At 42.6% G+C, this 13,302-nt stretch overlaps 1 protein-coding gene across 10 annotated transcripts in view; it reads right to left on the bottom strand.

Annotated features, from left to right (window-relative positions):
* LOC140197572 (teneurin-3-like) overlaps positions 1-13,302 on the bottom strand; it is a 2,811,066-nt gene that overhangs the window by 602,506 nt on the left and 2,195,258 nt on the right. For all 10 annotated transcript variants that reach the window (XM_072257693.1, XM_072257692.1, XM_072257694.1 and 7 more), the window contains one exon: positions 10,831-11,124. In XM_072257693.1, coding sequence (XP_072113794.1) covers positions 10,831-11,059 — 229 coding nt within the window. In that variant the 5' untranslated portion in view covers positions 11,060-11,124. The remainder of the gene's footprint in view (positions 1-10,830; positions 11,125-13,302) is intronic.

Raw genomic sequence — 13,302 nt, 5'->3', positions numbered from 1 at the left:
TCACATGTTGAAAGTACTTAATCTAATTTCCACACAGAAAGATCTCATAGACAGAAATAAATCAGAGCCAGTAACTTGCTTTGATGATATATAGAGTCCTTGAAACAGTGTGTCTATAATGGAATCACATCAGCTCACATCAACAACCAAAACCTAAAGACACACTTTCAAATACTCTACAACTCATGTTCTCAGTTTTATTTGTTTTTTTACTATTTGCAAGATTTGTCTTCCTTTGCACATTGGATGTTTGTCAGTCTTGGTTAGGTATAAGTTTTCAGAAGTTCTATTGTATTTCTTTATTTTCCTGTAGGAAAAAGAATTGCAAATAGCTTATGGTGACATATACATAGTTTGAATTTATGACTTTTGATATTGGTTTTGGGATCAATACCAAGGAGACTCATTGAAATGACCTGATGGGATATTTTACTTTTAGTTGAGTCCAATGGTTTAAAATTTCAAGTACTCACTTGACTGTAGTATCAGCTTAGATTTTGCACTGAAGTGACATGGTTTATCCCGGACGGACACACCCGAGGCATGCTCAAATCCCCGGCTGCCAGCTGGTGAATTTAAAATCTGGTAATTATATAAATGTGGAATAAAAAAGCTGGTATCAGTGATGGTGTGATAATACAGCTGCTGCTTCTGCGTCAAACAAAGTGCGAGCCTCTACCAGAAATCCATGCCCGAACGGTTCCACTGTGTGACAAGTTGCAAGAACTGAATGAGACAGAAAATCCATCCACCAGCTCCTGTGACCAGGCTGACAGGCAACATTGTTTTAATTTTGATTCCAAAGCATTCCTGTAGGCCTCAAAGGGTTAACGGGCTGACAGCAAGAAGAACAAATTGCCTGCTCAGTTACTCACATTGTACAAGGGAATTGGAAAATCTTTAAAACCAACAGTCAAATCAATGGCAGCTTTGAGCATTCATTCTTGTTCGAGCTGCCTGCTTTACCATGCCCTGCAGCTTTGTGAGGTTGGCCAAAGGTTGGCAAGGGGGGCAACTACATACACAAAATCTCCTGGGAGACTGTGCAAAATAACTTCAAGGAAATCCATCTGGTCCCACACAATTAGAAGAAAAATAATCGACACTATAAGAAAATGCAGCCCCTGCTCATTGTAGGAAACAAGACTTCTCATTCAGTCTGTGCAGATTCCAGCTTTGGGGTGATGTAACATTTCAACAGATTTGTATCCCATTAAATGACAAACTGCATCAGCTTTTCCTCTGGATCAAACTGCCCTGTGTCCATTGAGACCTTGCCTTGAGTAGGAAACTCCCCACATCTCCCACTCTCATCCACAGGTATGAGACTCCAGGGGCTCCTTCACTCCCACTGACAACACAAGCTAATAACAGCCAGAGCTAGAGGTTCTCACTGGGACCCTGGTCTTCCAGAGCAGTTCCTATTCTTCCAGACTGGACAGTAGGTAGATCTGGCCTGGTCTGAGCAAGATTCTTGGAACAATGATGTTAATTTAGCCCTGCAAAAGGATAAGATGAGGGAACACAAACCAGTTCTCATAGAGGGATCAGAAGTGGGGAGAGTGAGCAATTTTGAGCTCCTGGGTGTCAATATCTCTGAGGATTTAACCTGGTCCTGGCATATTAATGCAGCTACAAAGAATGCAAGACAACAGCTATATCTCATTGGGAGTTTGAGGAGATTTGATTTCTCAACTGAAACACTTGAAAACTTCTGCGTTTGTACTGTGGAGAGCATTTTGACAGGCTGCATCACCGCCAGCTATGGGTGGGAGGAGTACTGCACAGGATAGTAGCAAGCTGCAGAGCTGTAAAATTGGTCAGCTCCATCATGGGTGTTAGCCTCTGCAGTATCCAAGACATCTTCAAGGAGCAGCGCCTCAGAAAAGTGGTTTCCATCACCAGGGTCCCTCACCACCCAGGACATGCCCTCTTTTCATTGTTACTGTCAGGAAGGAGGTACAGAAGCCTGAAGCGATTCAGGAACAGCTTTTTGCCCTCTGCCATCCAATTTCTAAATGGACATTGAACCAATGAACACTACCTCACTACTATTTTTTAAATTTCTGTTTTCTGCACTACTTGTCTTCATTTGACTATTGAAGCGCAGAATCAAATATCGCTGTGATGATTGTACGCTCTAGTATCAATTGTTTGGCAACAATAAAGTATAAAGTATATATATGTATATATATTGTAATATACTGTAATCCAGGTTTTTTTTGTATTGTATTGTACTGCTGCTGCAAAGTTAACAAATTTCATGACATCTGCCGGTGATATTAAACTTGATTCATTCTACCTTGGCTGCAATATCACATTCCGAGAACATGCAGCCTATTTAAGAGTGAGGGGTGTGACAGGGTTTCTGCTGTGTTTTCTGCACCCTCAGTAGGCTATCTCCACTGTTTATCTAAAAGCTTTTTTTTTGTAAAGAAGCTATCACTCTGCCTGTTTCAGGTACTGTGTGTGCAATAAATAAACTGTAGATGGAACTCAGCAGGTCGCACAGGCCCAATGTCTGCATGTCAGAAGTCCAAATCAGAGTCCACTGGAGGCCGGAGGCCAACAAAGACGGCTTGTCTTGATGTTAGCAGTCTGAAGTATGTGGGTGGGGGGGATGTTCTGCTGTTGTTTTTTTGCTTCTTGTGTTCTGTTTTGTTCTGTTCTATGTTGTTCCACTGAGCACTGTGGGCCAGAATATGTGGCGACACTTGCAGGCTGCCCCAGCACACCTTCCGGTGTGTTGATTATTAATGCAGGCGACACATTTTACTGTATGTTTCGATGTATATAGTAATGATTTGATATAGAGGAGAAGATGGCGGTGCATGTGGCCGCTCCGAATTGATATCGTGTTTGTTAAATAGGGGCCGTGCACAATCCTGATTTGATGGAGACGGACGTGAGAAGCATGGAGGAACATCTGGAGAAACTTCTGAAATGCCTGCTTCGGTGCCGCTGCTACTGTGCGATCGAGAATCTCCGGAGGGGAAAGCCCCAAAGCCTCGGCTTTGCCTGTTGCCGGGGCCGGGGTCGAAGCGATGGTGATGGTGCTCGGTGTCGGAGGGCTGGTCGGAGGCTTGAAGTTTTCGGACGGACTCAGAGTTGGACTGTGGTCGGGTGCTTCCAGGATGCTGCATTGGCAAGTTTGTGGCACTGCACTGTTTTGTACTGTTTTGCTTTGCACTGTTGTAACTATATGTTATAATTATGTGGTTTTTGTCAGTTTTTTTAAGTCTTGGTTTGTCTTGTGTTTCTGTGATATCATTCTGGAGGAACAAATTGTATCACTTCTTAATGCATGCGTTACTAAATGACAATAAAAGAGGACTGCGTGTCCTCATAATCTAATCTAAAGTAAACTTGATAAAAATAAATGAATGAACTTGATGCATAAACTTGAATTCTGACACTTCAATTGGTTGGGGGGGGGAAGAGCGCTCAATATTTCTGACTGAAGCCTAACTGTGTGTGCATATACTAGATTAGTACACATGTTCACATGTTGCAAGATAGCCTCTGATGTCAATTCTGGGCTGGTGTACAAGGTGTGTAAGAACAGCCAGGGAAACACACTGTTATAAATAAAAATCAAGCTTTGCCCATTCTTCACTCTCAGGACATGAAGGTGTTGCCAGTAAGGCTGCATTTATTGTGCATTCCTTGCTGCTGCCTTAATGTGCCTTGTAATGATTTGATATGAGCCAGTGCCTTATGAGGCCAATTCACAGATCGGTTAAGATTCAACCACATTGGTGTGGAATTGGAGTAACATAAAAGGGATGAAGGAATGCAACTTCCTTCTTCAAAGGTCATCTGTGAACTTGTTAGGAATTTACAACTGTTTGGTAGTTTAATGGACACATTGTTGCCAACTTTTCTTTCAATTCCAGCTTTTCAAAGTAAAATTCAACTTAAACTACAAAGCTGTGATTTGAATTCACGTACTCTGGGGACCAGCCTAGGAACACAGCTCTGACTAATATGTCAAACTCCAAATGAAATTCATGTGGCATGCAGCATAGCAGTTAGCACAATGCTTTACAATGCCAGTGATCAGCGATAGCGTTTCTATTCCCAGCTGCTGTCTGCACGGGGGCGAGTCTACGGAAAATAGTGCCTATGGCAAGCACTGAAATTGCGCCCCTGTCCAAACGTCTGACACCCATCTTTTAGATAACTTTACCATAATATCAGCTCAAAAATACAAGTCAAGCTCGTTAATCTTTTAATTAACAAATTATGGCACTACATGAAAATTATAACTGCACCTTCCTTGCTTTCACTGATGCAAATTGGTCTATGATGTGATCAAAGTCAGTTTTTTCAGTTTCTTCTCTTTCTACACTCAGCAGAGCAAGATCACAGAGTCTGCCTTGACCCATGGAGGCTCTCAAATATGGAAGTATTTGTTTTAACTTGCTGAATGATCTCCCACAGCTGGCGATGGAAACTGCGATGGTTAGCATCATCTGAATAGGAAGACTCACTGACCAACACTTCTCTTTCATCATAAGAATGATCTTGGAGGACTTTCAAATCCGGGGCAGTATCGTGGAAGATCATGCTAGGATCCTGCAGCCTCTTTTGAATACGGTCAATGTGAATGAGTACTTTGTTCCAAAATCCTAGCAAAATCAGAAAATCATAACGCAACATGCGGTTTGTACAGTTGCCTTGCGTCACTTCGTTTCACCGGTCTCGTTTTCATTGTCTATCATGTCCTGGAGAACTTGAAGTATCTCCTCAAGGTACTTGTTGACGGGCTTCACTGCTTCTGTCCTTGCACTCCACCTGGTTTTGGACTCAGACTTAACAACCACAGGCATGGAGTTTTTGAGTCTTTTCCAGCACTGTGTTGAACAAGAGAAAAACATGTAGAGAGCTTCGATGGTTCCAAAAAACGTGACTATCATTGTATCCTGCTTGACTGCATGTACACCCACCAAGTTCAGTGAGTGATTGTTGCAATTCACAAACGCTGTCAGGTTGTTTTTCTCACTTATTCTTTGATGAACACCATTTCAGTGTTCAGCCATCACAGCAGTGTTGTCATAGCACTGTGACCGACAATCTTGTAGCTCCATTTCGTCCTTCTCCAGCTATTTCAAGATGTCTTCAACCAAGCTCTCAGCATCCTCTGGCTTATCTGGATAAAACCAAGGAAGGACTCTCTAACATGGACTGTTTTCCTCTCAAAATCAACTTCCACATACCTCACTACTTCTGACATCTGCTCACGGTGTGCCTGATCAGGAATTGAGTCGAACATGAGACCATAGTACTTGGCTTTATGAATGCTTCTCGGTAAACTCTGGCGAACAGTGGATGCCATCATGTGGATGAATTCGTTCTGGACACCTGGTGAAAGATAAGATGTGGATCCAGGATGACTTTCCAAATGAGTGAGGTGTTCTTTTATGACAGGGTCAAAGATGGCCAGTAGTTTCAGTAAGCTAAGGAAATTTCCCACATTGGAGTCGTCGTCTAGCTGAAGTGACTCCCTGTGTTCTCGCAAAGCCAGGTTCTGAGTCGCAAGGAATTTTATGCAGTGAAGGATTCTCGTCAAGATATCACGCCACTTCTGGTTTTCCTTCTCAATCTATAACTGAAATACCGTGTCAATAACTCCTCTGTTTCCAGCTAAATTTCTTTCCATTTCTTTCCACTGTGTGAAGCATTCCCCATGATTCTTGGCATTTTCATAAACACTAATCTCTTCAGGTGCTTTCCACTGGTTGAATCCACTTTCCTGCTCCAATGAGGAATGACGGTCTGACCGGGAACAGAGAAGACAACAAATACAAAATGCAGACTTTTTAGAAGGGGAATAGACCAGCCATGAGCGAGTCACTTCCTCACCACAACCATTTCCCACTCTCCTCTTGAACCAAGTTTTGTTCATTGAGCAGTTATTTGTTGGTAGGAAAGGCCCCTCTGGAAGTACTTCGAAACCAGCTTTATTATTTCTGTTCTCAATGCGTCAGGCAGAATTGCTTTTCCAGTACCCTTGTCGAACTTCAGAAGTCCAGTGTCATGCTGTTCAATCACTTCTGGTATGACAGTTCGAGGCTGTTTGACACCATCCAGTTCACTAGGTTCAGTGTCGTCAGGTTCAATCTCGTCAGGTAAAATCTCATCAATAAGCTTGACATCACCACCACCACCATTGTCTTCCCCTCCTGCCATGTCCATGTTTTCTGTGGCAACCTCACTCTTAATCTTGTCATACTCGGATTTATCTGACTTGACTTCCTCCTCGGCTTGTGACGCATTTGTACTTGATTCACTTTCGGATTCTAACAAACTTGTAGCAGGTGCAGGCGACTCCATGAAACACGTTGAACTACTTGTTCCGGACTTTTCTAAGAAAGGCATGAAGAACTTGCTCGACTTCTTGGCTTCCTCCGCCTCCAACTTTCCTCTCTTCCGTCCTTCATCTCCACTTTCCTTCTTCTTCACGAAGAAATGTTTCACGGTCTTCTTACACAATGTTCTGAAATAAGGCCGTCCTAATGCTTCTCATCCATGATAATCAAAGACAGATCATACAGCTGAAGAAAATTCTTTCTTCATTATCTGAGGATGGCTTGTCTGACTTTAATAGAAGCTGTTCAGTGCCCCCCCCCCCTTCAAGTGGCGCCCAGGGCACGTGCTATACCTGCCATACCTTAGATACACCACTGTGCCTGTAAGCAGTTTGTATTTTGTTGGATAAACTCTTCTCGGGCTTCCAGCTGGGTACAGGTATTGACTTTCACCAACGTTTCAATGACAAACTCTGTAATCTTCCTCAGGGATGATGCCGAGGCATGTTCAGTCCAGTGATATATATACCCCTGTGTTCCGTCCCCCTTGATTGATTAGTCCGCAATCAATCAGGTTTATAATCGAATTTGAGTTCTTCTTAGAGCGAGGCCTTCACCTTTATTAAAATTCTTTTCCTCACGTTTTATTTCTACTCTGCCATGCCAATGGCTTTTGGGACTGACTGGTGAAGGAAGCCTGATCATGGGGCATTTTACAATGGCCAATTAACCTACTAACTGGTATGTCGTTAGACTGTGAGAGGAAATCGGAGCATCTGGAGGAAACCCAGCGGACACAGGTAAGTTCCTAGCAGGTAGTAGTGAGAATTGAACCCAGGTCGCTGGCATTGTAAAGCATTGTGCTAACCACTACATTACTGTATATAAAAGTTGCTGGTGAACGCAGCAGGCCAGGCAGCATCTCTAGGAAGAGGTACAGTAGACGTTTCAGGCCTGACGAAGGGTGTCGGCCTGAAACGTTGACTGTACCTCTTCCTAGAGATGCTGCCTGGCCTGCTGCATTCACCAGCAACTTTTATGTGTGTTGCTTGAATTTCCAGCATCTGCAGAATTCCTGTTGTTTACATTACTGTATATAATTGATTACAGTGGACATAAAAATGATGAGGTATTATCATGACTCACTGTTAAACTGGTGAAGATGTGCTTCCTGAGCTAAGCTGTAGCATTAACAACACAGCGTCATTGAGATGAGAGAGTTTAAAGTTCAAAATTCAAAGCAAATTTGATAGTACTACCCTGAGATTCATCTTCTTGCAGGCCTTATCAGTAGAATGAAGAAATAAAATCGAATCAATGAAAAACTACATACAAAGATTGACAACCAGCCAAAGTATAAATACAAAAAAATAAGTGAATACTGAGAACGAGTTGTAGAGTCCTTGAAAATGAATTCATAGGTTGTGGAATCAATTCATTGTTGAGGTAGGTGAAGTTATCCACACTGGCTTAAGAGACTGATGGTTATGAGGTATTAACTGGTGCTGAACCTGATGGTGGGGGGACCTAAAGCTCCTGTACCTTCTTCCCGATTGTAGCAGCAAGAAGAGAATACAGCCTAAATGGTAGGGTGGGGGGGGGGGGTCCTTGATGAAGGATGCTGCTTTCTTGTGCCAGTGCTCCTTATAGATGTGCTCAATGGTGGCGAGGGCCTTTCCTGTTATGTACCGGGTTGTGCACTGGTGTTCATCAGGACATGAAAAATCACAGATGCTGCTCCATGTATCCTGTGTGCCCATTCCCAGCTTCCAGCTACTTGTGATATACTGTACTGTATTTCCTTTCATCTCAAGTAAGTGATGCATCTCCAACCCAGTCACAGTTTGAGCAGACTTTCTTAACTCCAGGGCCAGTATACTGGCACAGGGATCAGTACAGTCAGATCATGCTGATCCAGGAGCCAATACAGACAGAGAGGTTAACTCAGGAGTCTGTGCAGGCACAGGGCCCAGTACCAACAGGCCACATTAACCCAAGACAAACCAGGCTTCATACATACCACTCATTGTACTGACCTCTCTCATTAACAAGGCATTTACACCCACAGAAATGCTGCACATGTAAGGTGATTTTTGCTTTTTGCACCATTCTCTATAAATTCTAGGCAATATTGTGCATGAAAATCCTGGGAAATCAGTAGTTTTTGAAATACTCAAACCAAAATTCATTCCATGGTCAAAGTATATCACATTTTTTCCCTCATTCTGATGTCTGGTCTGAACAACAAGTGAACCTCTTGACTATGTCTGCATGCTTTTATACATTGAGTTGCTGTCACATGATTGGCCGATTGTATATTTGCATTCAGGAGCAATTGTACAGCTGTACCTAATAAAGTGGCTATTGAGTGCGGATTATATCTCCATGATCATCCTGTGACTTCTCTTGATGAAAGATAACAAGTTCTTGACAAAGGCTGGCAGTGAACAAAAGGGCAATTTCATCTTATTACTTAATAAAATGTGACTTGATTGATTTCATGATGTGTTTTATATGATTTTAGGACCTGAAGTCTTCCAAGACCCGAATTAGTAAACTGTCAGTTGATCTTTGGTTTCAGGAGATTTAAACTTTATGGTTTTAGAAACACTGACACGGTAATTGCCTTTGAATTCACTTGTCTTCATGCTGAAAGGTATTTTATTAATAACTGACATTTCATTTCACTAAGATTTCATCTTAATGTTTTTCTACACTAACCTACCACCACTCATTGCGGGAAAGGCTACTCTTAAAGGTTAAAGCAAGTAAAAGCTGGGATTTAGATAAGGAATTGGTTGAAATGAAGAGAGTATTGGATGGTTGATGTATGTAACAGTTCTTGTTAGTAAGAGCCAGCCAAACTATATGGCACAGTTGTAGAACTACAGCTGCTACCTTACAGCACCAGTTAGCCCAGTTCAATCTTGAACTCTGATGCTGTGCATGTCCTCCCTCCGACTGCTCAGTTTTTCCACAGTTTCCTCCAATTTCCGAAAGGAACACACTTGCCTTAGGAGATGGGGCACCATGTTAAAACCTGTACAAAGCACTGGAGAGACCATATTTGCAATATTGTGTGGAATTCTAGTTGCCCAGTCATAGGAAGGAAGCCATTCAGCTGGAAAAGGTGCAGAAAAGATTCACAAGGATGTTCTGGGACTGCTGGGATTGAGTTATGAGGAGAAGATGGACAGCCTGGGACTGTTTTCTCCTGGAGCATGAGAGACTGAGGGATGACAACAAAGAAGTATTTAACATCATGAGAGACATAGAGAAGATGAATGGGTAGGGGAGTCTAAAACGAAAGAGCAAAGATTTCAGATGAGAGGGCATAGATTTAAAGGTGATCGGAGAGGTAACTTTTTCACATTGAGGGTGGCAGGTGTATAGAGTGAGTTACCAGAGGAATCTGTAGAGGCAGGTACAATGTCAATATTTCACAGACATTTAGACAGGCACAAGGATAGGAAAGGTTTAGAGGGATATTGTCCATACATAAGTAGATGAGTTGGGCTTATGGTCTGGTTTCCAAGCTGTATAACTCAATGATATGTGGGTTAGTCAGTTAAAAGGTCATTGTACATTGCAAAGCAGCATACACGAAAGCTGGAAGATATCAACAGCATCTATGGAGAGAAATAAACAGTTTAAGTACTAGGCCAAGACCCTTCCCATTTTATGGAGGTAGTTAAGCAAATGGGAATATGTGGAGAACAAAGTGGGATAAGAACTGGATTAATGTAAGTGAATGCCTGATGGTCAGCATCGGATTGATTGCTTGATTAATTTACTTATTTATTCATTCATTTATTTATTTAGAGATACAACGCAGAGTAGGCCCTTCTGGCCATTCGAGCCATGCTGCCCAGCAACCCCCAATTTAACCTTAGACCAATCATGGGCCATGCAATGATCAATTAGCTTACTAATCGGTACATATTTGAACAGAGAAAGGATCTGGAGAAAACCCACACATTCCATGGGAAGGACGTACAGACTCCTTACAGATAACTCCAGAATTGAACTCTGAACTCCGACGCCCTGGGCCGTAATAGCATTGCACGAACCACCATGCCACCACAGCTTGGTGGGCTCAAGCACCAATTTCCATATTGGGTGATGACATGAATACAGCGCACTAAGTACATATCTGGTGAGACTTGTTCAGATTATCTGACAGGAAAGCCTCTTCTCAAATTGAATGTTCTTGAAGTGGCTGTGATCATTTTAGGCTGATTTATTTCTTAATAGGGAGCCAATATAGGATCAACATACAAAGACTCTGTAGTTGAATAGCATTTTGTCAAAGCTAAAAATGGAGGTAGCAAGTTTTGGAAGATCTTAATTTTATGGAGAATGGGGTGGAGTGCTTTGCAATAGCAACATTTCCGGTGCCACAAATAGATAAATTCAACATTGCCACATTGGGATCTAGTGCATAATCTCTGGGTTCCCAGGGCAGTACCACAGCCACTACAGTACCAAAGCACACAGTTAATAACAGTCCTCTTTTTACCTGGTCTTGTATACTCATCAGCCTCCCTGTGAACCAGATCTTTGACCCTGTTTCCATACAGGAGCCTGGTGTCGTGATCATAAGCTTTAAGAGTCTCACTGGAGCTGTAGGATTTCTGTGTAGGAACCCGGCAGTCGTCTTTGTCAACTGCAGAACTTGTGTAGCGCTTCTCTTTATCACGTCTGTTCTTTGTGAGGGAACAGTAGGGCCGACGTTCTTTCACATCCATACTTCAGGCATTATGTGTCCAGCCTTCCACTGTCTCACTTCAATCTCGTTTCAGCTCAGAAAGACCTGGACAGAACAGAACAAAGAGAAAACCAGCCATTTAAGTATATATCCAGCAACACATACAGGCCAGCAACCAACTTGCTTCCTTTATCAGACTGATTGGCTTGATTTACTGTATGAAGAACTAATATTGAAAAGTGGAAATGGCTTTTTAATTGTCTATTATGAGCTGCAATGTCTCTTTGTTCATTTCTGTGGCAGCACCATCTTCTAGGTGATAAAGATCGGATGAAAAATTAACAGGCTATTATTCATAGAGAATACAGTCAAAAATAAGGTTTCACATTTTATTCCAGTTATGTTTCCTTAAGTACTCTTTCAACAGAGTAGCCAGTGGAGAGAAGTACTTACAGAAAGAGATGATGGGAAGGATATCAAATTATAACCAGTTTGTTCCCAGCAATACCTCTGGAACAAAATGTGATGAAGGGACTGGATAACAATGCTTAGATAAAGAAGAGACAGTGCCATCCAAACTTCTTTCCAACCCCAACTTTAACCTGAATCCAAATAACCCAAGTCCAAACAATGTGTCAGCAAAGTCAAAGTAAATTTATTATCGAAGTACACAGAGTATAGGGCTATAAGCTACCTCAGGATTCATTTTCTTGCAGGCATTTACAGGCAAATAAAGAAATACTATAGACTTTATGAAAGCCCTACATAAACAAAGACTGACAAACAACCAATGTGCACAAGAAGACAAATTGTGCAAACAAGAAATAAATAATACGGAGAACGTGAGTTGCAGAGGTCTTGAAAGTAGGTTGTGGTATCAGTTTATAGTTGTGGTGGGTGAAGTTATCCGTGCTGGATCAAGAGCCTGATGGTTGTCGAGTCTTTATCCCCAGCCCCGCAAACGGGAATGCCAGGAAGGTGATGAGGTGGAGTGCTTTCAGTTTACACCCTTCATGTGCTCACAGGAAGCCTCTAGTTCTTATAACTCTTGTGCTCAGCTGCTGAAGCAAATCTGTGAGCAAAGGTAATCAGGCATATGGCACCCAACCAGAAAGACCTGGCCCACTGACTAAATGTGCTGCTCATGCTGCCTGCGCACTTGGACTTCCTCTGACTGTGAAGATATAGGCAAGCCAATCCACTGAACCATGGGGCAAAGCAGGCTTGGAGCAGGAACGATGACTCAGCTGTGTACCCTTGGGCTATCATTTGACCTCCAGCCCATCCTGAATTCTGAGCATGTACAGAAGTTTAAGACTTGTTGAGTCCCAAGTCTTAACTGCCAATAGGTCACCTAGTCACAGATGTTCGTTAACTTGGCCATTACAAGTTAAAGGCCACACATGGATATGTACCAGATGAGCAGATGGCAAGAGACAGTGGGCAAACTAACTGTTCTTGCAGGCATAACAACAATGACTACATTGCAACATAATTAATGCCTTGAGATGTTACGGAGAAATGTGATACAGTGAAGTCTTTCAAGTTCTTTACTCCATAATTATACATTCAGTTGGTGGCCATCTTCTGAAGAAAGCTGTCAAATCTTCATTGCAGCCATGATAAATATTATTTTCATCAAGAGCTAAACAACCTCTTGCAGCAATATCACTTATTTTATTTCGAGCCTGATTCTACCTTCAGTTTTCCAGCTAAAGCTCGCTTAAAGTTTCCATTGTTCGCCGATTAAAGTGATGGGAGAGATTGAAACATGGAAGCGAATGTGGAAGGTGAGGGCTGACTGCTTGCCTTTTGATCACCGGTGGGATCGCTCTGCTGCTGGAGAGGGGAGACTGTCTTTTGATCACTGGTGGGATCGCTCTGCTGCTGGAAATGGGAGACTGTCTTTTGATCACTGGTGGGATCGCTCTGCTGCTGGAGAGGAGACTGCCTTTTAATTGCTGGAGGGTTGCCCTGCACTGGAGAGGGGAGACTGCCTTTTGATTGCTGGTGGGGTCGCTCTGCTACCAGAAAGGGGAGACGGCCCTTTGATCGCTGGTGGAATCGCTCTACTACTGGAGAGAGGAGACTGCCTTTTTAATTGCTAGTGGGATTGCTCTGCCACTGCAGACGGAAAGGCCTTCTAATGTGCCCAGAGAATAACACCCAGGCTTTCTGCATTTTTGATAAGGACTTGGACTATAGACTTCATTTCTGTCTTACAGTTTTTTATTTTATGTATTTTTTGTGCAGGGGAGGGGGATTTGGGAGTTGATGATCATG

Source organism: Mobula birostris, chromosome 5, assembly GCF_030028105.1.
Source record: "Mobula birostris isolate sMobBir1 chromosome 5, sMobBir1.hap1, whole genome shotgun sequence".
Lineage (NCBI taxonomy): Eukaryota > Metazoa > Chordata > Chondrichthyes > Myliobatiformes > Myliobatidae > Mobula > Mobula birostris.
This window is presented reverse-complemented; position numbering and strand designations above follow the sequence as displayed.